The sequence below is a fragment of the Meriones unguiculatus genome, chromosome 21, assembly GCF_030254825.1.
Source record: "Meriones unguiculatus strain TT.TT164.6M chromosome 21, Bangor_MerUng_6.1, whole genome shotgun sequence".
In the NCBI taxonomy this organism is placed as follows: domain Eukaryota; kingdom Metazoa; phylum Chordata; class Mammalia; order Rodentia; family Muridae; genus Meriones; species Meriones unguiculatus.
The window spans coordinates 12,714,126-12,739,616 of NC_083368.1; the positions used below are offsets into that span (position 1 = coordinate 12,714,126).

Here is a 25,491-nt window from a genome sequence, read left to right on the forward strand (position 1 = left end):
TCGGTGGAGCCATTAAGTTGCTTGTATGAGATGTTTCAAATTTCTTCTTGAGGGCACTTAGTGCTATGAACTTTGCTCTTAGCACTGCTTTCATTGTGTCCCATACGTTTGGGTAAGTTGTGCCTTCATTTCCATTGAAATTTTTGGAAGTCTTTCTTTTTTCATTTCTTCCTTGACCATGCTGTTATTGAGCAGAGAGTTAATTCCATGTGTATGTAGGCTTTTTGTTATTTCTGTTGTTGCTGAGGCCTAATTTTAGGCCATTGTGGTCTGATAGGATACAAGGGATTATTTTGATCTTCTTGCATCTGTTGAGGCTTGCTTTGTACCCGACTATATGGTTAATTTTTGAGACAGGTACATTAGGTGCTGAAAAGAAGGTATACTCTTTTGAGTTTGGGTGAAAAGTTCTGTAGACATCTATTAGGTTCATTTGATTTAGGACCTCTGTAAGTGTCATTATTTCTGTATTTAGCTTCTGTCTAGATGATCTGTCCCTTGGTGAGAGTAGAGTGTTGAAGTCTCCCACTATTAAGGTATTGGGATTGATGTGTGATTTTGGGTTTAATAATGTTTCATTTACAAATGCAGGTGCTCTTGTTTTAGGGGCATAGATGTTCAGGATTGTGATGTCCTCCAGGTTGATTTTTCTTTTGATGAAAATAAAGTGCCCCTTCTCATCTTTTTTGATTAATTTTGGTTGAAAGTCTATTTTATTAGATATTAGGATAGCTACCCCAGCTTGTATTCTGGGTCCATTTGCTTGAAAAATATTTTTCCAGCCCTTTACTCTGAGGTAATATTTATCTTTATTGCAGAAGTGTGTTTCTTGGATACACCAGAATGTTGGATCCTGTTTCTGATAGTCCATTCTGTTAGTCTGTGTCTTTTTATTGGAGAGTGGAGTCAATTGATATCTTAGATAATAGTGACTAATGAATGTTAGTTCTTTTTATTGTAGAGTTGGAGGTGTTACTGTGATTCATTGCTTGTTTTCTTTAAATTCTTTGTTGTGAAGTTATCTATATCCTGTGTTTTTTTGTGTGTAGTTGATTTCATTGGATTGGAGTTTTCCTTCTAGTATCTTCTGTAGGGCTGGGTTGCTGTGTAGATATTAAGTTTAGTTTTGTCATGTAATATTTTGTTTTCTCCATCTATGTTGATTGAAAGCTTTGCTGGGTATAGTAGTCTGGGTTGGTATCTGTGGTCTCTTTAGAGTCTGCATGACATCTGCCTAGGCCCTTCAGGCTTTCATAGTTTCTGTGAGTCTGGTGTGATTCTGATAAGTCTACATTTATCTGTTACTTGGCCTTTTTCCATTGCTGCTTTTAATATTTTTCTTTTGTTATGTAGATAGAGTGTTTTGACTGTGATGTGACGTGAGGAGTTTCTTTTCTGGTCTAGTCTATTTGATGTTCTGTAGGCCTCTTGTATGTTAATGGACATTTCTTTCTTTAAGTTGGGAATTTTTTTTTTCTATGATTTCTTGAAAATATTTTCTGGACCTTGGAGCCTGGAATCTTCATTTTCGTCTATTCCTATTTCTTGGATGTTTTATGTTTGGAACTTTTCCGATTTTACTTTTTCTTTGAGGGAAGTATCAATTTCTGCAACTGTATGTTCAGCACCCGAGATTCTCTTTTCCATCTCCTGTATTCATTGATGATGTTTACCTTTGGGCTTCCTGATCTTTTCTCTAAGTTCTCCAGCTCCAGGGTTTTCTCTGTTTGTGTTTTCTTTATTGATTCTGTTTTCATGTCTTGCCCCATTTCCTTCATCTGTTTGAATGTGGATTCCTGTCTTTCCATGGTGGCCTCTATTTTTTTTGTTCATTTCCTCTCTATATGCTACTACTTGTGCCTCTACCTGTGCCTCTGTTTGTATTTGCCTGTATTTTGTTGTAGAACTTTGTTTCCTCTTTATATGCCTCTAATAACTGGAAGATCATAGGTTCAAAATAATTTTCCTGTGTTTCCATTGATTTGGGGGGTTGCTGGTGTTGCCGTGATGTCCTGATTTTTATTGGATGTGTTCTTATGCCAACTTTCAGCTACCTGCTTATCTATAACCTTTGCTGTTTGTTCCTGGAGTCTGTACTTCAGACTGGGTCCTTCTGTCTCTGGTGTCTGAGATATTCTTCAGGAAGATGAGAGAGGTCTACCAGCTTGTGAGTGGATATTGGTGTTTCAGCTGTAGCTAAGGGCAGGAGGTCACAGACACATATGGGAAAGTGTGAGCGAGTGGCAGTGTGCCTTGAGGGAGAGGGTGCTAGAGCATGTAGATGCCTAGAAGGATGGAGCTTAAGCATGGAGGGGGTGGGGGTGCTGGTGCTGTTCAAAGGTGCAATGTGCTTGCGCAGGTGCCCTGAATACTTCAGTGTCTTACAGGCCTGTTGTACTATCCTCCTGGCATTCAGATCTGTCTGTCTCCAGGAATTGTTTGCCTGGATTCCACTGGTAGATCCACAGAACAGGGGCTTCAATGTTGAGAATGCTGTTCCAAGGACCCCTATGTTTCCCATGGTGGGGTGTGGGTAGGAGGGATCCATTGTCTGGCTGCTAGTATAGAGGGAGCCTGGATTTCAGGCTCTGCAAGCACTCACAGGCACATTCACTTGCTCACAGGCCTAATCAGAAAACGTAGGGGTTCCCCCTGTTCTCTGATCTCAGATTTGGGCCTGCATGGGCAAATGAGAGTGTAGGAGATCCATCAGTTCAGTGGTGTCCACTGTTTGGCTGCTGGGCAGGGAGGCCTGTCCTTGGGTCAGCCGCCTCTGCTGTCTCAGTCACTGAGCATGGAGGTTCTTACTTGGACAAGCCACAGCCCTGCCACAGCTGCAGCCCTGGGAGACCTGCCAGTGCCGTTTCAGTCTCTGAGTGGGGAAGCTTGTGCTTGTGGCAACCACTGAGGTCTCAGCTGACCAGGGAGGTCCATGCATGGGGCAGAGGCCACTACCTGCTGTCATTGCCGAGCAAGGAGACCTGTGCTTGGGGAAAGGGGAAGTGTAGGGGGGGTTGAATATTCGCCACTCTCAGTCCTTGGAAACATCCACGGATGACCTGGATCCAAACTGTCTCAGCTCACAGGTTGTTCCCCTCTCAACCAGGAAACCTCAATGTGGATGTTCTGGCTTCAGCTGCCCCTCCACTCACAAATTTCAGAGTTTCGGACCCTGTGTCCCTCAGAAAAGGTGCATGCTGGTCACCGCCATCTTGGACCACCTATTTATAGGGTCATGTCATATAGTTGACACTGGTCTTGACCTCAAGATCCTATATCTTAGTTCCAGCTTTTATGATTACAAGCAAGTGTCATTGTGCTGGTATTCCGTAGTTGTTAGGTCCAAAGGAAACGCCAATTCTTCAAATCCAAAAAGCAGCACAAATATCCATAAATGGGCTCAAAGTTTAAGATTTCTGGCAGTTAGATAAAATCCAGCATTCCTCTGGAGCTTGTGAAGCTAGTTTTTCTCTACAACACTATCTATCTTTTGTAAAATAAGGTCTGACCGAAATATGAGACCCTGTAAAGACCCTGTGTCCATATGCACACTCTTAGCTCCTTCAGTCATACCTCTTGGGGCTGGCTAGGGAATCAGAATCAAGCCTGTTTGGGTCGACTTCTCAGAGTGCATGGGGATGAGTGTTGGCACTCACAGTGGCAGCAGTAGTTGTTGCCACCTCTGCGTTGGCCAGGTGAGCAGGTGATCCCTGTACTAAGCAATACAGATTCCCATTGGTTCCAGTCAATGTGTTTGCTAATGATTAATACAGTAGTTAATACATATTGGCACAACTGTTACAGGATCTTTAAATATGTGAACATATGCAGCACTGATTTTAAACTTGAATATATTGGCATGATACTTTTCAAATGTCTAGACACATGGGAGAATTTTTATTACATATTTTAAAATTTTCTGTTAGTCTTGTTTTTGTGATTTCTTTTATTGTGCCTTATAATTCTTAGAAATTAAAGTTCTGCAAAATCTCCTATACTTGGTTTTAAGTCCCTGCACATATAACCATATATTTAGTCTTCAATTCTATCATAATGACATTCAGAAGTATTGATAGGCTGCTTCTGGCTCAGTGTAAGAGCACAGTGATTATCCTGAAGGATGTTGGAGGAAGAGTTAGATGTTTTTACTTACTTCCTATTGTGGATTTATGATACATTTCTTTGTCACCCAAAAATAGTATTAATAATTGAAAAGACACATCTTACATTATTTAATGATTCAGGCTCATCAGGCTTGTTCCTGATTTCTTCCATAGAGGAAATGAACTTTATCCAGAGTTCTACAGAATATAAGTACTATTCACACTAGCTCATTTGCTGGAAGTGTGCATAGCCTGTGAATACCAGTGGCTTCACAATTTAATCCAAAATAGGAAATGAATGTCCTCTGTAACTGAGTTTACATGCACACCCAAACACATATAAGAATTTAACAAAACTGGCATTTTTTTCTTATGATCCATGCTGGCTTTTTCTAGCATATATATATATATATATATATGCATGTGTGTATATATATATATTATATAACATTTATATATATAACATGTTATATATGTTAAATATATAAATATGTTATATATAAATATATTAATATATATAATATATATGTATATATAAATGTATATATATGTATTAAATATATACATACATATGTGTATATATTTAATATATATATATATATATATATGTATGTATGTATATATTTAAATACCAGGCACAAACTAAGCTTGTTCCTGGCCTATTAGTACAAAATGGGAGGCATATTTCCATTTGAAAAAAATCTGGTTTGAAAGAACTAATAGACTCTTTGTTAGTTGGCTTAAATATTATTTGGGCAAGTTTGTTGGCTCTAAGGTTTTCGGAATGTTGTCTTTTCCTCTCAAGAGCTGTTGTTAAAGTCCTGCTGCAAACATGACATCTTAGCACCAAGGACATACGTTCCTACAGCCGTTTTTTTTTTGTTGTTGTTGTTGTTTTGTTGTTTGTGGTGTGTTGGGTGATTTGTGATTACGTAGGGACCCAACAGTATAGCTCGAAACTTAAAGGACACAAGCCACATTGTTGAGACCTCTGTCTCCACTGCTTACTGTTTGCTGAGTCTGACCTTTCCTCTTTCACAGGTCTGCACTGGGTCAGGCTACAGGGTAGGTTACTTTGTCTTATACTTTTTTGTGAACTCACATCAGAGACTTTGAAGTGGGGAGGGTGTGCAGGAACATGGGAACAGGAAATGAAATGTTCCCTCCTAATACACGGGCAGCTCTGAACACTGTGAAACAGGAAACGCACACCTCCATTTCATGTCTTTTCAACACTGCCAATAAAACTAAAGGTGCTTGAGGTTGCCCCATTCCTGAGTAAAGAAGTAGGTCAGTCCAAGCCCAGCCAGATTCCAGTGACTCCCATTGGCTTGTTCAAAGTTCTCAGACAGCAGACAAATCTTGGAGGCATCATTTGTGTGTGTTGATGAAGCTTGAGAGTATGAGCCACCTTAACTTACCTGTCCGTGGACCTTGTACATGGTAAACCTCCTTCTCTGCAGCCAATCCAATACTTAATGCAGATCAGTAATCAGATGTAAGATGATGTGATTCTAAAAGGAGACCAGCTTTATGGTTGTAACTTACAGGACTTAGAGCCTGAAAATAACAATAGCAGCAGCTATGCTAGACTGCTACCCTTGCCACACACTGTTTGAAGCCTTTATTCTCTTTTTCTACTCAAACCTATAGTCTTATTTAGGACTCAGGAATAAGTCCAGTAAGATCTCGAACTAAGTCCAACTCTGGCTACCGTGCAGAGGATGAAACTCAGTAGGGACAGCCTAAGAAGTGGGGATGAGCCCTGGCCCAGGATCTCCAGGGCCAGACACTGAACCTTGTGTAGGAACTGAAGGTAGTAAAACCTGTAACCTGTTTTCAAATCATTACATCTGTTCTGAGTGGTAAGGATAGCGAATAGTTAGAGGGTAGGTGTAATATTGCAGTTTTATGATTATTTGGCTATGTTATGTATGTTGAAAGGAAGAAAAGAATCCTACAAAGCATAATAAGATTGGAATCTACACCAGTCTATTAGAGGCTTCTAGAGCTCTCACTACTCTGTGAGAGCAAAAGCCTGGCAATGCCTCAGAGTACCTGTGGTTGGCTCACACAAGTCCCTTCTGCACCAAAGTGCCCTGAGAATGTGCTTCTTTGGCAGTGTCTTAGTCGAGTTAGTGAGGATGGGGAGTTAGTGAGGAGTGTCTGGGGATGGGTCAGGTCCTATGAAGGTCCCATAAAAATTTGGAAGTATGGAAGAACTCATGTCTGTCTACCATGTGGGGAAAAAGGAAGACTTTATAATTGCCTACAACACAGAGCATGCAAGCCTCCTAAGTAAAAATGGGAGTGGGCAGTAAAAAGAAGGCTTTGTCTTGTAAGAATGCTGAGATATCTGCTAAGCTACAGGAGAGGTCAGTTCATTACAGTAAAGACTGCTCTGAGGAAGAGGCCACAGTGGGAGGGATATTGCCTTCAATGGCCTCTGAGCCTTCTTACTTCATGAAATGTCCTAATCAGTACACTAACTTCCATGCTAACTAAAGACATGATGGAGTGGTAAAAGTTTGCACTGTCCTCTCAAAAGCCCACTTTTCCATAAGAAATATACATGTATTGTCATTGACTGTTGGAATATGGCTGAGGCCCTGCCCTCAACACTAGAGTTTTCACTACCCTCAGAATCCTCAGAAGGTCTCTGAGCCTTCTTACTTCATGAGATGTCCTAATCAGTACACTAACTTCCATGCTGACTAAAGACATGATGGAGTGGTAAAAGTTTGCACTGTCCTCTCAAAAGCCCATTTTTCCACAAGAAATATACATGTATTGTCATTGACTGTTGGAATATGGCTGAGGCCCTGCCCTCAACACTAGAATTTTCACTACCCTCAGAACCCCTTTGAAGTTGTTATTTGATGTGTACTTCAATTTAAGGACCTGTTGCCAGTAGCTGGCATCTGTTCCTGCGTCAGGAGAAATGAACTCTGCTACTTCAGCAGAAGAGATTACTGTGGATGCTGCTGTTCCAGCTAATGGCAGTCCCTTCGCAGCATGTGCATGGCCTCCCGCCAGTGTCAGAGCAGTCAGACTGTGGGAACCCTGGGCATTCCCATTAGATGCGGAGACACCTCTGCAGCTGAGTCTTCTGAATGGAAATGTGGCTCTCTGAGATGCAGCTTGTCTTTGTCACTTGTTCAAAGTATTCCCCAAATTAGTCTCCAAATATTATAATAGCATGTCTAATTATTAAGAAATTTTTGAGCATAACCCAACATACACATGGTAATTTATAAATTCTATATCTATGCACATTTTATAAGCCAACAAAAGAGAACCATTTTAAAAGGATAAAAATAGAAAATAATTTTAAACACTTTTCACATTGGGTAGGGGGTAGTTCTGAACCCTGGCATGTTCCTTTGCTTGCTCCCTGCTTCTCTGCTGCACTCATGTCCAGGATGGGATACTGTATCACATGGCCACTGCCTCCCAGCACAGTCTTCAACATGTCCTTTCCCCAAAGAGAGCAGATTCCCTGGTGTAGGCTGAGGCAAAGGAGACTCCACTCACTGAGAAGACAGAAAGCCAGGGAGCTTGAAGGGTCTGTAGGATAGATAGCCCAGCCTTGATTACCTAATACTGTTGAATGGGTTTTTATCTGATGCAGTGGCCAGGACCATCTGAGCAGTGCTGCTTATTGGCTACTATGGACACCAATCTTAGCAACATTATCACTCTCTGTATCCAACCTGGGGTTCAACATGTTACAAAAACAACAACAAAAACAAAAACCTACTTTACCTGTGCTGACACACATACAGCACACACATTTTTCTCTTTCATGTTCTTAGTTTTTAAGTAATATAGTGCAGCAGCTGTTCACATAGCACTTATAGTATCCTAGGTAGTACTATTCAGAGATGATTTCAAAGTATACAGAGAGCTTTAGTTGGTTATAAGCAAATACTACACCATTTCATATCAGGGACATGAGCATTTGGTCGGGTCTGTTGTTAGAGTGTGGCACTGAGAGCAAAAAAATATTCTGTGGGCTCCAGGGATTTTCAGTTGTCTCATATATGGACAATGGGAATCTGCAACACCATCATTAACATTTGATTTAACGAGTTCCTGTGAGTTTCTTCCTGCTGTGGCCCTCTAGCTTCAGGCCACCTCCCTCGTGGCATGGTTCTGAAACAGCAGTCTGCAAGCCTTCCTCAGTCCCAAGAAATCCAGACTGGCTCCTGCCCCAAAGGTGGAGAACATGTCAGCCTAGCCTAGCCTGCCGAAAGGAAAGAACAGCAAGAAGCAACTGAACATACTGATGAAATAAAACAAAAAATGAAAAAGACAGACAATGAACAAACCAGTGAAGAAATTTTGAAAGTAGAACAAAAATATAACAAACTCTGCCAACCAATTTTTCAGGTCAGAATTGATTGCCAAAATCCCACATTTTTATGTAACAACATTTGTCAACCATCCGCAAGTGTCCGCACCGCTGGAGGAGGACGAGGAAGAGGCTCGGCATTATTTGACCAGAGTTGAAGTGACAGAACTTGAAGACATTAAATCAGGTTACAGAACGCATGTATATTTTGATAAAAATCCTTACTTTGAAAATAAAGTTCTCTTCAAAGAACTTCATCTGAATGAGAGTGGTGACCCATCTTCAAAGTGCACTGAAATTAAATGGAAATCAGGAAAGGATATGACAAAGCGATCAAGTCAAATGCAGAATAAGGCCAGCAGGAAGCAGCAGCGCGAAGAGCCAAAGGGCTTCTTTACCTGGTTCACCAACCATTCTGATGCAGGTGCAGATGAGTTAGGAGAGGTCATCAAAGATGATATTTGGCCAAATCCCTTGTAGTGCTATTTGGTTCCTGATATGGATGATGATGAAGGGGAAGAAGGAGAGGAAGATGAAAGCAAAATGACTAGCACAGAAGACTGATGGATTCCAACTTTCTTTTTCCTTTATTTTCTCCAGTCCCTGGGAGCAAGTTGCAGTCATTTTCCTCCCCCTAACCCTTGTGCTCAGTCACCCTGTTTTGAGGTTTCTCTTAACACCATGGTTTTCAACTTATTTGGGGGGAAATAACCTTGAGCAAAATACAACAGGAAAAGAATCTCCACTTTTCTGTTTTAAATTCATTTTTATCCTTTCTTGTCTAAAAAACTGAATTCAATACCAACACTGTTCTCTGTGGGGGAAAAAAGAAGCCTCCTTCTCACCCCCAGCTCCCTTGGCTCTGCTGGAGGCTGGAGGGTGCTAGGGCCCTGTGGAGTAGGGCATAGAATTCTAGCTTTTTTTCCTTTCTTGGTGTATTGGGCTCAGAGTCTCTATGTGAATTCAGACAGTTAGCATCGACGAACATGTGTCTGTCTACTTTCTCTTGTTTAATAAAAAGAAAACAAAAAAAAGCGGGGTATAGAAGGTCAGCAAAGGGTGGGCGTGTAAGCAGGCATTTTGATACCATGGCGTCTTTTTTGGCATGTTTAATTTTGATGTTTAACAGACATCCTTGCAGTTTAAGGTGATACTTTTAAAATAAAATTCTCTCCTAATAAAAAAAAAACATTTGATTTACCTTGTTTTGATGTTGACTACTACTGTTTTTTTTCCAGTTTACATGTTAAAAGTACTTAACCATAATACTCATCTATTACATAAAAATAAAAGGAAGATTCTTATGCATTTGGACAAGTGTGTCAGTTTCCTGGATGTTTGTCAGACAAAGCTACATTTTAAGTAACACTATTTCTCATTTATTTCAAGTGAATAAACTCACAAATGCACAAACTCCTTTTTATGTAACAAAGACTACAGTTAGATAGGTCCTTATATTTCCTTTATATAATCCAAAGAATAGAAAGCAATGTAATACTCAACCCCAAATTCACACAGCTCATCCAAAAACTAGGTAGACTTTTTACCCCTTTCTTGTTCTAGTCTTAGCTTTAACTTCCTGAACATGAATTCAGCATTCAAGAATTTTCTTTTGGTAGCAGGAGCGGCAGAGAGGACAGACATGGAAAGGACCATTGTCTCCCATAGAAAACTCCTCCAAGGCCAGAAGGCAGGCATGGTGGAACACATGTGCACAGGACAGAAGGACTGTCGTTCGGGGATGCTGACTGCTAGTCTCTACAGATGCTTGCTGGCAGTCACCATGGAGGGACAGTGGAGTCAGACAGATGGAACATTCAGAGATCTCACGGTGAGCAGCCTGTAGCATGAAACATATACAGCTTTGTTATAGGAGTGACCCTTCTGTTACACTGCACAGTTACTCAGACCTACAGTAAGAACTATGTCTCAAGACATGGGTCCTCTGAAAATGGGCAGTACACTGAAAATCTTAAATGTTTAAGATGTAAGATATAGAGATTGTAATAAGCAATTTTTAAGCAAAAATACTTTAGAATTGCTGAGCATTAATAACATATATAGTGCTTTTTAATTGAAAGTAGAAAATTACAGGGAGCATGGTGGCAAATGCCTTTAATCCCGGCACTATGGAGGCAGAGGCAGGCAGATTTCTCTAAAGAGTGAGTTCCAGGACAGCTGGGTAGAGAGAAACCTTGTCTCAAAAAACAAAACAAAACCAACAAAAAACAAAAAAACAAAACAGAGTGGAAAATTGCTAAGTACTTGGCTGTTACTGTTAAAGTTTTAAAATGTTCCCAATTTTATGTTTTCAGCCTTTTTTTTTTTAACTCCCAATTTAATATTTTAAGTTTTCCCTTCATCTTGGCTTCTAGTTACTGCGAAGCCCTGCTTTCCTTCCTTGGGCTACTGCAGATGCCGGAGGAGGGCAGGAAAGCATTAGGCTTGGCCCTTAGGGTTTCCATTATTTGTAACGCCCACCACCTAGAACTAGTGCTTTAACATTTCAAAATCAAGAATCCCAGTGGTCATCACTGAGCTCATGGCAAAGGCCACGCTGTCCCCATCCAAGCAGACCTCACCAAGGCTTCCACTCCTTACAGACCCATGCCTTCAGTCCGTTTTACAGAGGGAAGCAGGAAGCTGGTCTGAAGCCTACCTGCTCTTGGATTTTCTCCCATTTCTCCTCAGTGATCTCACAGCCACATCTTTCATCTAGCTGTTGAAGAATGCTGCGATTTACAGCCATGCAGAGGTCAATTTCTGAGAAGAGTTCATCTATGTTGGTGTTATATGAACACAGGATTCGGTGGCTGATTTCTGTGAACTGAGAACAGAGGCATAGATTGGCTTCCTGAAGGAAGAATTTGGCTTCTCTTCTCTCCAGAAGCTGTCCTGAAGTCCTACTGCAGTGTAACAGGATTGCCCTCATCTCTGAGGACACGGGGTCCTGATAGGAATGGGCCAGGCCAAGATGCTGGTTTCACTGTCCTCAGCTGTCTCCTTTTGTCACCTTTTTGGGGACTATTCCACTCTTCATCAGTGAGTGCCCAGTTCATTGCTGCTTAGACACTGGTTTTTATTTCTGTAAGAAGATACCCGTGTCACAGGAGACATGTTTATACTTTTCTCTTGCTAATTTTCCTCTTGTTGGTCTAATTCACAGGATTCTAGCTCAAGAGTTTAGGGAAGTGTAGAAAAGAAAAGGTACTTTTTCCCCTGTTGCAGTTAGCAAGGAATGCCTCTGGGACTAAAGCTGACCAGAGAGAGGAACTGGAATATTACAGAGGACTTACATGGCACAGTGTATAACTTCTTGGCACTGCTCCCAGGCATGTGGGAATTAGAGCTAGCTCTTAAGCCTTGGTCACCAGCCATCTTCCCTGAAACTGTGCCTCCATATTGTAGATGATCTTAGTGCAAGCAGAGAAGGAAACCCAAGCAAAGAAGGGTCATCTTCAAGCTCTAAGGTCACAATCTGAAACACTCCTTGTCTAATGATTTTAAAAATCTTTCTCCAAACACAGATAATCAAGATGGCTCACTAAGATGCCTCACTACAGAATAGACCCTTGGTACTTAGGTTAAAATTTTATACTGGTAGTGTCAGTACAGAGGCTTGAGATGGCAGCATATGCATGCCCTCTCAGGTATTAACTTTAAAATGTCTTCAGTGTTCCTTTAAACAGTTCTTTTATAAAGCTACTACACACACACACACACACACACACACACACACACACACCAGATTTAGGAAAGGAACTGGTCTTAGGACAAATGGTTTGGGCATTAGGTGCTGGCTGGCTGCGGCACGGCCTGCAGTCATCTTCTATTGGCATGGACAGGAACTGCTGGATCCATAGGACTCCAACACTTTGAACACACACTGAACTAGTGTACACACAGGAAGGTGGGGCATGCTTATGTGATGCAGCAGTCATGTATGTTCCTGGGCAAGTTCTCCACCAGCTTTACCAACTGCCCTTAAATATACACCAGCCTGCCTGACTCATCTGAACATGTCTGCTGTAACACTCTGATTTCTGAGTTATACCCTCCCCAGTTACAAAGGCCTCACACTGTGTCTGCCCTTCCCTCAAGATGCTGCCACCAGATTTTAAAACTCTTGTGAGTACAATACTACTTAGTAGATATATAACATGCTTTAAACATTACTGGGGTTTGTGTGATGATAGTAAGGAGGCATGTTGGTGCACACTTTGAATCCCAGCATTCAGGGGACTTGAGGCAAGTGATCAAAGTTTGAGGCTAGCCTGAGCTACATGAGACCTTGTCTCAAAGTGATTTTTTTTTTTTGTTAGTTTTTTGCTTACAAAGCTGTATAGGTTTTAAGTGTTCTGCCCTGGCTCATTTTTCTGTGAGTTTTCATGATATTTTAAATTAGAACATTTATTTAAAATATATATTATTGGTCCGGTGCATAAATGTCATTGTAGTTGTAGTTTTCATTACTTAAAACTTAATTATAGGGAATTCTTCACAATTATCTCTGGATGAAAGTTTAAATGTAAACAAATGACTGACAAGATGGTACCACGTCACACAGCATCTCAGTCTTACTAATATGCTTAGAAAATGAAATTTCACAGTATTTTCTATTATACAGCTCTCATGGAGGCTGGGCATGACAGGCACAAGAGCACTCACTGATCACACATGAGTTATATTTCACAGATACTTTTATAATTTGCTAGATCAGCAAACCTAGCCCTCTTTGTTCTTAACAAGTAGAATACTTATGTCTGTTCAACCAGTGTTACCTTCCTGGGACCATCTGCTCCAGATAGGGAGAGAAACTGTGAGCAGGTTCTTCAGACCAGGTGCTCACGTGGGACACCTAATCTTCATACGCAGCCCAGTTTGAGATAAACAGTGACTCCCACTATCCATAGAGAAGAGGTCACATTTTCATGCTGGGTGTCCAGTTTAGGTGTGAGGGCTTAGATTCTGGACACCATGGCTCTGCATTGCCAGCTTCTAGCACTGTGCTCTGCCTAAGTCCCACCTTGAGGTTTTAGGAACAATTACACCGGCAGAAATGCTAGAGTGGGTAGCAGCAGCACAGTCACAGGTGGTCTGCAGAGTCCAGAAGACACTCTCTTTCAGATGGGAAACAGAATCATTTCCTGGATTTCAATTAGACTATAAAGCTTTGGTTTCTCTGAGCAAGAGGAAAAACATTTGCTGTTAGGGGAATCTTATGAGAAAACTAGGGGAAAACGTATCTAGTCATTGAAAAGCAGCACATGACATAAAATGACAAGCCTTTTGCCATAATATAGTTGCTTTGAGGACCTTCTGAGAGATCCTGGAGTTAGTTATTCTATGCCACTGTGTGGCAGAAATGCAGTTGGAGCTACATGTGCAATGCTAAAATTTCTCGTAATCACTTTGAAAATGCTTCTAAATTTAATTTTTTCCCCCATCAAATATGTCCAAAATACTATTTGACCATTTTCATTTGAATGACTATTAATGAGGTATTTTGAATGCTTTTCTTCATCTCAGGTCACATCTGTCTTGTTCTTACAACTCAAAATCAAGTGACATGAGTGTGGAGATTACGGGACAACTATTGGGAGTCAGTTCTGTTCTCCCATGTAGGCCCTGGGGGCTGAACTCCAACCATCAAGCTCCCCAGCAAGTGCCATTACCTGCTGAGCCATCTCACCATCCTTACATTAAAAACAAAACAAATAAATCTCTGTTCTCCAATAAAATGTTTAACTTTTCTGTCATCTCAAATGTGAAAACTCTTTTATTCTTTTAGCTCTCACCCTATAGATGCATGCTCAAATTCTCAGTCCAGAGTTAACTAGGATCTTCTTCCTCTGAGCCAATATGAAGAATTTTGCATGCCTTCACTCAGCTGTCCTCATCTGGCCCAGTTTTACAAACACTAGTGTTCTCTGTCTTAACTTGTTGCGGACACACTATTATTCTTGTTTGGCAGATTCGATGGCTATGAGACAACCTTCTATCCTTTATTTACCACTTATACCATAGACTTCCCATCTAGGGCCATTTTTTTTTCTTCAGGAAATGCAATCTTCAGTGCTCCTCTCAAGAAGGCATTTTAGAGTCATACAACATTGTCCATTGGAATTCATATCTCTCTTGGCCTCTGTTCTTACACATAGCTTTCATATAGAATCATGGGCTGTTTCCCCCCAACTCCTATGATGCCCAGTCTTCTAGCTTATATTGAACCTCTATGTGTATGGTGCAGGTGCTGTTCCTTTGAACACCTTGTCTGTCAGGTTTCTCTGCTCCTGGGGTCTTCCACAGCATTATTATGTGGAACACTGACTGCCCCCTCCTTTAAACCATATTGAGAGACCTTTGATGACTTGTTTGTTCTGGATTTGCTTCAGATCTGGAAAATCCTTTTCCTTTGCTGCTTCAAGTTGTTCCCTTTGTCCTTTGTATTTATTCATTTTTCCTTCTGAGTTCTAATAATGAGATAGAGTCTATCAAAACCCTCTCCCCTTGTGATTTTTCCTTCCTTCCTTCCTTCCTTCCTTCCTTCCTTCCTTCCTTCCTTCCTTCCCTTTCCTTTCCTTCCTTCCTTTCTTTCCTTTCCTTCCCTTCCTTCCTTTCCTTCCTTCCATTCTTTCCTTCCTTCCTTTCCTTCCCTTCCTTCCTTCCCTCCCTCCCTCCCTCCCTTCCTTCCTTCCTCCCTCCCTCTCTTCTTCCTTCCCTCCCTCCCTTCCTTCTTTTCCCTCCTTTCCTTCCTTCTTTTCTTCCTTTCTTCCTTTTCTGAGATAAGGTTTCTTTGTGTAGCCTTGGCTGTCCTGGGCTCACTTTGTAGACCTGGCTGGCCTTGAACTCACAGCGATCCACCTAGCTCTGCCTCCCTGTCCCCTTGTGATTTTTGTGAGACACTTCCACTGAAAGGAGAAAGAAAAAGGTACTCACCACTGACCCCAGTGCTGTGTGTACAAATTCCATCAAGGAGAGAAGTCTGAAGAAGTAAACAACTCACAGTTTCTGGAAGTCCCTGAAATTGAGCACTAACAAAGGCCCCTTCCTGCAAAGCTTATATAAACAGTAAGGGCTGCTCAGGAGAAGAGTCTCTGACTTGTCCAACTACCTGCATGTTGTGTAGAGGACATATCCATGTTGTAGTGGACTTTCTGTGTTGTATCTGCATCTGAGGCATCCATCCTCTTCTAAGTAACCTCAATAAACTCATTGGTTCACCAAGTTGGCCGCTGGTGGCACTGTAACTTTCCTGTTGTTGGTTCCCTTTCTGGGGTGATGAGACACTTTTTCCACATCTTCCCACGAACAGTGTCACACAATACTCAACATAATGTGCCATTAAGGAGCAAGATTTGAGGTACAGAATACTGGAATTGCAGCTGTTTTTCAGAGCCCAGCAGGCAGCTCCTATAGCACTGCAGCTCTTCTGCTGAGAAATGATGGGCATGTGTGTAAGGCAGGAAACTCTTAACTCTGAGCTTCTACATGTGAATTTGGTCCTCAAATCTGTACTTAAACAGACAGCATACAGTTTGAAGCTAAGTGACAAGTTCATGCTATTAACTTAGAATATTACTTCACACATTAAATCACAAGAATTTAAAAGGCCAGCAAAAAGAGAAAAATTGTATTTAAAAAATTTCTGTGTTTTCTCTTAATAGCTTGGTTCTGTCATCTGGAATATACTGTTCATATCTCTCACATAACTGTCATTAGCTTCAGCTGTCCCCACTTTGTAGCTCCAGATCTTGCAATGATCAGCACACTACCCTCTCCTCTGGGAGGCTCTCTTGACAAGACCACGCTAGGGAGCAAGGGGCTCCCACACCCACACCTGGTCACTCTCTTCAGTGGACTTCCAGACATGGTGTTCTCTTACCTCTCCGCTGGCTGTCAGCTGAGTCCCACTCTGTCCTTTCCCTACTGTACCTTCCAGCTCACTGCAGTACTAAATACTATTTGTCCTTGAGTTCAGGCCTGCTTATTTGCTGCCAGGAAACACTTCATGTTTAGATCTCATAGGCACCCCAAGAAGTAAGCCTAAGAGGTCCTTCCCAACTCCAAATACAGCTAAGTTTGGATATGTGAGCCCAAGTCACAAGACCACACTTGTTGGCCTCTTTTCCTCAAGATCCTACATCGATTCATGAGCAAATCCTGTGGTCTTCCCTGCTGGGAACTGCCTATGCTCTATGGCTGTTATTCTCTAATAGCCTCTTTAGGCTAGCTCCCACCTACCATGTAATAAAGCTGCTTCCGACTCAGTGACACACTGGATCCTGCCATCCTGGAGGTGGCCAAAGTAGCTTGCATGCCAGGCCTCTCAAGACATACTTCCAGGGAGTGGCAGGGAGGGTGCCATTAGCTTTGGTTCTGTGCACATTCATCTTTCCATATCCCTTGTTCAGAATAATTCCTTCTCTGCTCCTTCTCTCCTTGTCTGTCTTCATGGTACTTACTGTTCCTTAAAATTTAATATTTTTTTTTGTTTTGTTTTATTGAGTCAGAGTCTCAACTTGTAGCTCTGGCTGGCTTGGAACTCGAGAGGGATTCACTGCCAAACAGTAACATCATCTCTACACTTACAACTCACATTTCCTTAATTTTTAAAAATTTTGTAAACATTGTTATTTTAAATTGGACACTATTAGTTTTAAAGAAATTGTTTTTAAACAAAAATATTTTTCATATGTAATGATGGTTAAAGGCTAAAATGTATTTTATTCAATCTAAACTTTAAATTCCACTTTATCACTTACAAGCATTACCTGATGAAGTAGAAAAAGGTTTACACCATTTCTATTGGGCTGGTTAGTAAAACAGCTTGGGAAGGGAGCTGGTATTTAACAGGCAGTGTACAGCCTTGAGGATCAAAGACCACAAACACTGTTCTTCAAATGAAGAGTTCCTAAAGCAGTAGGAACACCAGTGACAGTGCTGGTGTCCTGGGACTTGCAGGCTCCTGGGGATGAGGAGAGGGCAAACTGTACTGTATTTTAGAACAGGTGGCCAGAGCTGGGGCGGCACCAGCTTTTCCCATGTCTGTGTCATTTGTCACCACTGACTTTGGCAAAAGCTGTCTTGAAGGAATCTTATGGTCTGGCCCATGTCTTTACTCAGTTCTGTGAATAATTACTGCTTTTTTCTCTTTCTGCATTTCATGTGCTTCGGTGACATGAGCTGAAAGTGATCTGTCCTCTGCTCTCCTTGTGGACTTCTGGCTCTTGAGGGCCAGTGTTATCTATTTTGTGTACATTTCTTATCTCCTCAGATGAGTACCACAGATCTAGGGAAGCACCTGATTTGTCTAGGTAAGGTACTTAGCACTGAAAAAAGTTGACTTTAGGTTTGCAAAAGATTAGGAATGAGAACAAATATATGCCCTAAATGTACATATTTGGAAGTAGCACAATACAAATCCCTTCTTAGAGGAGGGAAAAGGTGAACAAGAACAATTTTGTCTAGATTTTGAAGTGACTTTTGGTGGCAAAAATTCAGTAAAATACCAGTGTTTAGCTAAAAAAAAAAAACCACAACCTTGATGTGAAGTTGTTAACACACTGAGGGCCTGTCAGGGTATGTTTCTAAAGGGAGCAGAAAGGACTGCTCTTGCTCCTTAGAGCATGAGTGCTCAGCTCAGCAACAGTCATCAGCACTATGCTCAGGAGCACAGTGCATGCTAGCAAATGTGAAACTCCAGGTTAATACTTGAAAAAGTCAACATACATTTACTGAGTGCTCACTGTAATCAATGCAAAGCAACTTCTAAATATTTCTGAAATGTCAAATTTTTGCTTCCAGAAATTCTTATTTCCTCACTTCTTATGTGAATAACCTTCATAATTCAAAGGGCAAGAATGACAAGAAAAACATGTCAACTTAGTTCTAGTTTTTAAATATTAATACTTAATATTATGACTTTCACATAAAGATAAAATATATAAAAATCAATTTAGGAATATGAGTATCTTAACATCTTTTTAAAGTCTCCTATTTTGGATATTTGATAAATTTAATAACCAAGAGTCCAGGTCATTGATATGTATAGCAGTTGCTGGTCATCTGCAAGTAGTGCATGGGCTAAACATTAAAAAAAAAAAAGGCTAACAAAAGCATTTAGGTGGACTCTGTCTGCTCAGGAGAGTCTTAAGTGATCCGTCTCATGTCAGCAAATTGCTTACTAATGTGTTGACTTAGGGCCACCCTCAAAAGCAGAATGAAAAGCCTGGAATTTACAGCATATCAATGCATCAGTTGATAAGCTTTTACTGGTTTAATATCCTTCCAGGCTTGCAGCTTGGAGCCACTTCAAGCTAGCAACAGAATGTTTGCCATCTCTATGTGATAAAGGAAGTCAAAGGAATGAACAAACTTCAGGACCATTATGCTGTTTGGTGAGATGGAAATGAAAAAGCTAGAGAAGTCACAGTTTGGGGGTGTATGAGAGCTGGGCCCTCAGGTCCACCGTCTGACAGATCATTAGCCTCACCTTTCAAACAATAGTCTGGACTTTAGCTGGGGCAGAGATAACACAGTGCATTTGGAAACTTTTAATTGCAGCAATAAAAGACCATGCCTCAATTATATGACAGATGCTAGCAGAGTTTCCAGATAAGGATCAAAGGCATCTAAGGAGTGGCCACTGCACTTTGGGCCACACTAGGCTTTCTGTACACACTGCTGGGGAATTAGCACATCAGCTTTCCCGACCTTTCCAGGCCCTTTGATCTGAGTTCCCAAGCGAGTAAGTGTACCAGGACTACTGTATCAGCCAGACAGGTCCAACACTCTGTCACTAAATTTTAATCCTGACACTCAACAGTACAAAACGCAACACCTGACCTTTGTAGTTCTTACCACAAAAGTTCAGTATGCTTGAAAGAGCCTGCCTTGTCACACTACACCACTTTGCCATGCTTCTGTTTTGCTAGCAGCATGCCAATGATACTTTCAAGCCAGGCCACCATAAGAGAACTTCTTTGTATATGGGAACATTTTGCTTATAGAATTTAGATGGATAAAAAAACCAAAGAAAAGGGTTTCATTAACTCTCCCAGGAAGAGAAGGAGGAAATGCAGAACCATAGTTTGTGTATAAGCAAGATAAATTATAAAATCAGAATAACCTGAGCTAACCTGATTCAGAGTACTAAAAAAAAAAAAAAAAAGATTCCTCTTAGCACATGAAGCATTCAAGGACAAAGCTCCCAAGTGGATTATTACTCCTTTCTTTTCTATTCATCAGACTTCTCTCTCTCTGGTGGGACTTTCTGTTGGATTTAGGCCGCTGGTTCCCCAGCAGAACAGACGCTTTACCTCTGTGCATCTGATGAGGTCAGCTTTGTAAAACAACGCTGTAACCCAGCTGTCATTTTCCTGGTGCTGCAAGTCTTTTGTTTTTAATTGCTATTATACGATACCAAAATAAATGGTGTTTTTTAAAAAGTCTCTAATTGTGGTTTCCACTGAGGCACAGGTCTCAGTGGCTACTGACTCATGGAAGCAGTATTTACCCGTCTTGGATAACAATGAGCCAGAGTTATTTCTCCTAGTAACTTGTAATTTTTCTTTGACTAAAATGTACAAGTGAATTTGTATTACTCTTTGTTAATGGTTAAAAGAGAGCTATATCTTAAATATGTGGTAATTTCCAGATTAAAAGAATTGTTTGCCACCTCCATATTGTTATTCACTATGGTCTATTTACTAAACTCTCTAGTTTCTAACTCAAACCTTCAATCTGATCTCAAAACTTCAATTACTGATCTGAAGTGTTGTGCAGTTAAGATGGGCCAGTCAGCATGTGAAAAAACACAGGGCCTCCTAGCTCCCTAGAATAACTAGGTATTTCTGGAATGCTGCTAACTATCACAAAGCTAGTCTCTCACCCAAATGCTAAAGCCATTGTTCATTGTGACTGTGGAATTTGTTCTTAATGTAGTTACTACTATGAAATCTCAAGGCACACTGGTTCACTTCAAACTAGACTTTTAGTAAGCATTTTTGTTTTTGAAGAGCTTCATGGGTTCAAGCTGTAGAGTGAGTTAAAAAAAAACTTTTAGAAGTATAAAGTAAGGTTGAATGTAATTATGGGACCAGAATAAACTTGGGTTAACATAAAGAAAGTGAAAATAAATTTAGAAAGGCAATTTCTTTTGTGAAAAAGGGTACCCTGGAACTCCAACCAGGTCAGGAAGTGATTCATTAACACAGAAATAGACACACAGGAAGTGACTACTTCTCATCCCATAGGTGGGAGCTAGACATCATAATCTGCTGTGACTGGTTAATCAGCTTGAGAGGGAAAAGAGGGAAGGGGAGTAAGGGACTCTTATTGAGTCCTTGTTGGGCTAACTTCAGTTGATGGAAAAAGAAGTCTCTCTCATAGCGAGGAGAAAGGGCCAGCAGTTCCATTTTTATTTTACATATACTAATGTCTAATTCTTAAAGTATCCTTATTTATACCCTTTATGTTAAAACATTTTGGGGCTCAGGGGGTAAAGAGCACTTGGAGCTCCAGCATGAGGGCCTGAGTTAATCACCAGAATAAAATGCTGGTGTGGATGCCTATGCTTGGAACCCCACCAGACAGGTTCCTAGGCCTTGCTGACCACTCAGTCCAGCGGAAACAGTGAGCCTCTGCTTCAGTGAGGTCTCAAGGAAAGACCGTGGAGACCGTGCAACACAGTGCCACCCACACACAGCCACCCGCCCATTCTGTACTTGCACACGAACACACCACTTACACTCACACCTGCATGTGCACTTTTTAACAGCTCTTCTAAATGGGAAACATCAAACTTACTTTTTTTTTTTTTTTTACTGAAACCATTTTTCTTGTTAAAAATAAAAGTTTCTATTATTATAAAACCATACTGAACTTAGCATGCATGCAGTGGCACAGGCTGCGCAAGCCTTCCACATACACTGCTGGACCACAGCACTAACTTTCTGTGATACTTGGTACTCAGTTGTCCTATTCCCACTGTGAAATATTAGTAACAATTCTGTGATGAAAACTTTAAAAAAAGCACACAAAAAAATGGTTGGAACTCCTAAACATATTTCTGTCAGCTAGTATTCTCTCACTAAACTTTATTTCTTATGGTTTTATTAGAAATAAAGATGGCTGCTTTGCTGTGCCCTGGAAAAGTTGCTGCCCAGGGTTCTCCATCAGGTTTCCTTGCTGCTGGTCTTGGGAGGCACCCAAAGATGCAGGGCCTCAGATCCTGGCGGCCTCTGATGCATTGTCTCATCCACTAGTTCATGTCTTCCACCTAACAAGGTGTGGTGGCCAGGAAGTAGTCTTTAATCCTAGTTTCAGTCACTTTTTAGATACTGATAACCCAAATAGCTCTGGTGGATTATGGAATGAAGTAATGTTCTCTTGCCCTCTGCATGTGAATGAGCTAAAGTTCTCAGTTTAGATGATTTTATTTGCTGGTACATGTAGCTTTCTATTGTTTGCCAGTTGTCCATTACTTAATGGGGACATTAGCTACCAAATATGTTTTGTATTCAAAAGGTCTGCCTTTTAAAACGTATGATGGCGCTCCCTACCCTGCTAGATGAAGTACTAGGTGACTTGTACAGTTTGAGATCAGAGGCAGCTTATGTTTGTTTGTTTGTTTCTGCTAAAAGTCACATTATACCCATCTGGAGAAATGGATGTTTATAAATCCACCATAAAATTAATCACTTTATTTAAGACTTTGACTTCATTTGAAGTCCTTCTGTGGTTTGACTACATCAAGCTTAAGGTGTGCACACTATGAAGGGACAGTTTCCTGCATTTACATCTGATTATTGTGGTCGTATAGCAGATAGTTACCACATATTGACTTTGACTTTGAACGCCGAAGTGGTCTAGTTTGGGTAATTTTATGTGATTTTTATGCATTTTATCATTGTACAATAGCATTTGCAATATACACGTGCTATACTTTTCTCCTTACCCTACTACTAGGCAGAGACCGGCCAGGGTGCCCTGGTGCTGAGTTATCTAAGATTACACTGTCATGGTTTGAGAGGGTTTTTGTTTTGTTTTAAAGACAGGGTCTTCAAGTTCAGTGTTTGTGGCAACGGGGGCCCACACCCCTGGGCAGGTCCTGGCACAGCCTCCTGTTGCCTTCCTGGGAATATGGGCTGTTGAACCTCTCTGAAAGCTGTGGTCCTATCTAGGTGGAGCCTCCCATACCTGCTGCTTACTGCTGGTCCTCAGCCCTCCCTGAGAGTGCGTGCAGGCTAGAGGGCTCCACCCAAAGTCACTGGTCACGTTTAACACACTGCTAATTTTCCTGACTCTGCACTATGAAACAATACTGGGAGTTTCAGAAGTGCTCACTGTTGCACAAGTGTCTGCAGACACGTGTTAAATAAACATTAAACCAGGCTTCTCAAAAATAAATAAAAAAAATAAACAAAGACTGGGTCTTCTGTATCCCAGGCAGGACTCGAACTTCCAAGGATGTAGGTGAGGATATCCTTGAAAATTGAATCTTCTTGCCTACTTAAGTGCTAGGATTATAGGGATACACAGTCATACCTGTTTGATGTGGTGTTGAAAATTGAACTCAGTGCTGTCTGCATGCCAAACAAGCAGCCTAACAAATGAGTTGCATCCCTGGTCCCAATAAACAGCCTGTATTGTAACAAACTCCATTGTCAGGACTAGAAATGGCTGTTACATTTAGGTATCTTTTTAGTGAAATTAAAATGCTCATGTGAGTTTCTGTTATTTAATAGTTTAAATTTCTTCCCATTTTTGTGGAGACTAATTTCCGCTACATTTTGTTCTTTAATGCAGTAGACTGTATATATGAGCCTTTTACATTTCTGTGTATGTGGAGGCTATCCTTCTCAGTGTTTTAACTGTGGTGATACTTTACCTTCTGATGTTTACTTTTAAATTACTTTTCATATCAGCTGATAGTCTCATTAGCCAGCTTTGTTCTTTTCTCCTATCTGTCTGTCTCTGACAGTCTCTTTGTGGTCTCAAACTCATTCTTCAATTTCTGTTTCTTGGAGCTGGAACACAGGGGTGAAAGACTACCTTCTGGGGATCTGTATTTGGGTCTTCAGGCCTGGCTGGCATCAAGCACCGTATCTACTGAACAACCTCCCAGCCTCATTTGACCTTTTTATTTTTTTCTAAGGCAAGGTCCTGCTATATAGGCTTAGGCTGGCTTCTGAACTGAATATCCTTTTATGTTAGCTTCCAGTTGTAGGCCACCATTTCTGCTCTCATTTTTAAAAAAATATTAATTGACTTTGAGCATTTCTATTTTAAATGTCTTATAGCAATGCAATCTAAGAGTTTGTTACATAAAAGTTTACTACAGTTGTATTTGATTTCTTATTATGCTTTAATCCCTTATCACCTTTTCTATGAATTATCCTCTTATTGCTGCACATCCCCTTTTCTAACTTCTGTGGGAATATTTGTTTGTGTGTGTGAATTATGTAATGGTTAGAGGCTGCCCTTGGGTGTCAGTCCTGCTAGTCACTGGCTTTTACATTGGTTCTGGGGATTTGAATTCCTTACCTCATCTGTTGGAAACAGTGGTGCAACCAACATGGCCATGCAGCTATGTCTGTTCTCAGATTTAGGATACTTAGGTATGTACCTAAGAGTGGCATAGCTAGAGTGCATGATGGTTCAACTTTTATTTATTTATTTGAGGAACTTCCATGCTGACTTTCATAATGGGTACACCAGTAAATATTCCCAGCATCAATAGTAAGAGTTCCTCTTTTCCCATATTCTTACTAGCATGCTATGGTTGTTTTCTTGATACTAGCTATTATGAACAGGGTGAGATGGCTGGGACTATCAGTAGTAGTTCCCTAATTTTGGCTGAGAATGGTGGCTTTTTAAAATGTTTATTAGTCTTTGGAATTTATATTGGGAATTGTCTGTGCAGTTCATTTGGTCACTTTTTCTTTTCTTTTTTTTTTTTTTTTTTTTTTTTTGAGACAAGGCTTCTCTGTGTAGCCTAGGTTGTCTTGGAACTCATTCTGTAGAACAGGCTGGCCTTGACTTTACAGAGATCCACCTGCCTCTACCTGGGATTAAGGTGTGTGTCACCATGCCCAGCTGTTCTTCCTTTCTTACTATGATAAACTTCTACTTCAGGCACTTTGAACCAAAATAACCTCTGAAACTGGGAGCCAAAATAAATTTCTCTTTCATTTTCATTGGTATTTTCTCATAGCATTCAGCAGCTGTGCTGGCTAGTTTTATGTCAAGTTGACAAAAGCTAGAGTCATTAGAGAGGAGGAAGCCTCAATTGAGAAAATGTTTCTATAAGATCAGAATGTAGGTAAATCTGTAGGGCATTTTCTTAACTAGTGATTGATATGGGAGATGCCAGCCCATTGTGGATGGTGCCATTTCTGTGCTGGTGGTCTTGGATGACATAAGAAGCAGATGGAGCAAGCCATGGGGAGCAAGGCAGTAAGCAACACCCCTCCTTGGCCTCTGCATCAGTTCCTGTCTTATGTTCTTGCCCTGACTTTCCTTTGATGATTAACAAACCATAGCCATATAAACCCTTTCCTCCCCATGCTTTGGTCACAGTGTTTCATTACAGCAATAGTAACCATAACTAGCACAAAACTGTAACACAATGGTGCGTGACCTTTTTAGTGTGTTATAGAATTCAGTTGGCCTAGTAGTTTATTAGGAATTGGTCTGCAATTTTTTTTGTTGTATCCTTATTTTTTTTAAATGTTAAAAAATAAGAGCAATACTGGATTCAAACAGGGGTTTAGTAACACTTTTCTATTTTATTTGAGGATCATTGCTTTTATTCCCCTACAGCACTGCCCTTGCTGCAGAGCCAAGATTCTGATAAGCTGCTTTCCTTTTCATTCTCCCGTAGGAGCTTTATAATTTCCTTCCCAGTGTCTTCACAATCATTTAGGAGCATATTTGCTTGATCTCTGTACATGTGTACAGTTTCTAAACTTTTTGATACTAGTTTTTTGTTTCATGCCACTGTGATCTGATGCATTATTTTGATTTCTT

General features: G+C 40.8%; 1 protein-coding gene and 1 pseudogene across 10 annotated transcripts in view; one reads left to right on the forward strand and one right to left on the reverse strand.

The window, feature by feature from the left end:
• Nucleotides 1-4,747: 4,747 nt before the first annotated feature.
• On the forward strand, nt 4,748-9,199 carry LOC132649781 (protein SET-like; annotated as a pseudogene).
• An 849-nt stretch (nt 9,200-10,048) lies between these two features.
• Nucleotides 10,049-25,491, reverse strand: part of Rnf32 (ring finger protein 32) — a 31,385-nt gene continuing 15,942 nt past the window's right edge. For all 10 annotated transcript variants that reach the window (XM_060374248.1, XM_060374251.1, XM_060374254.1 and 7 more), the window contains 2 exons: nt 11,117-11,284; nt 10,049-10,297 (listed from right to left, as the gene is read on the reverse strand). In XM_060374248.1, the coding sequence (XP_060230231.1) occupies nt 10,049-10,297; nt 11,117-11,284 (417 nt within the window). The remainder of the gene's footprint in view (nt 10,298-11,116; nt 11,285-25,491) is intronic.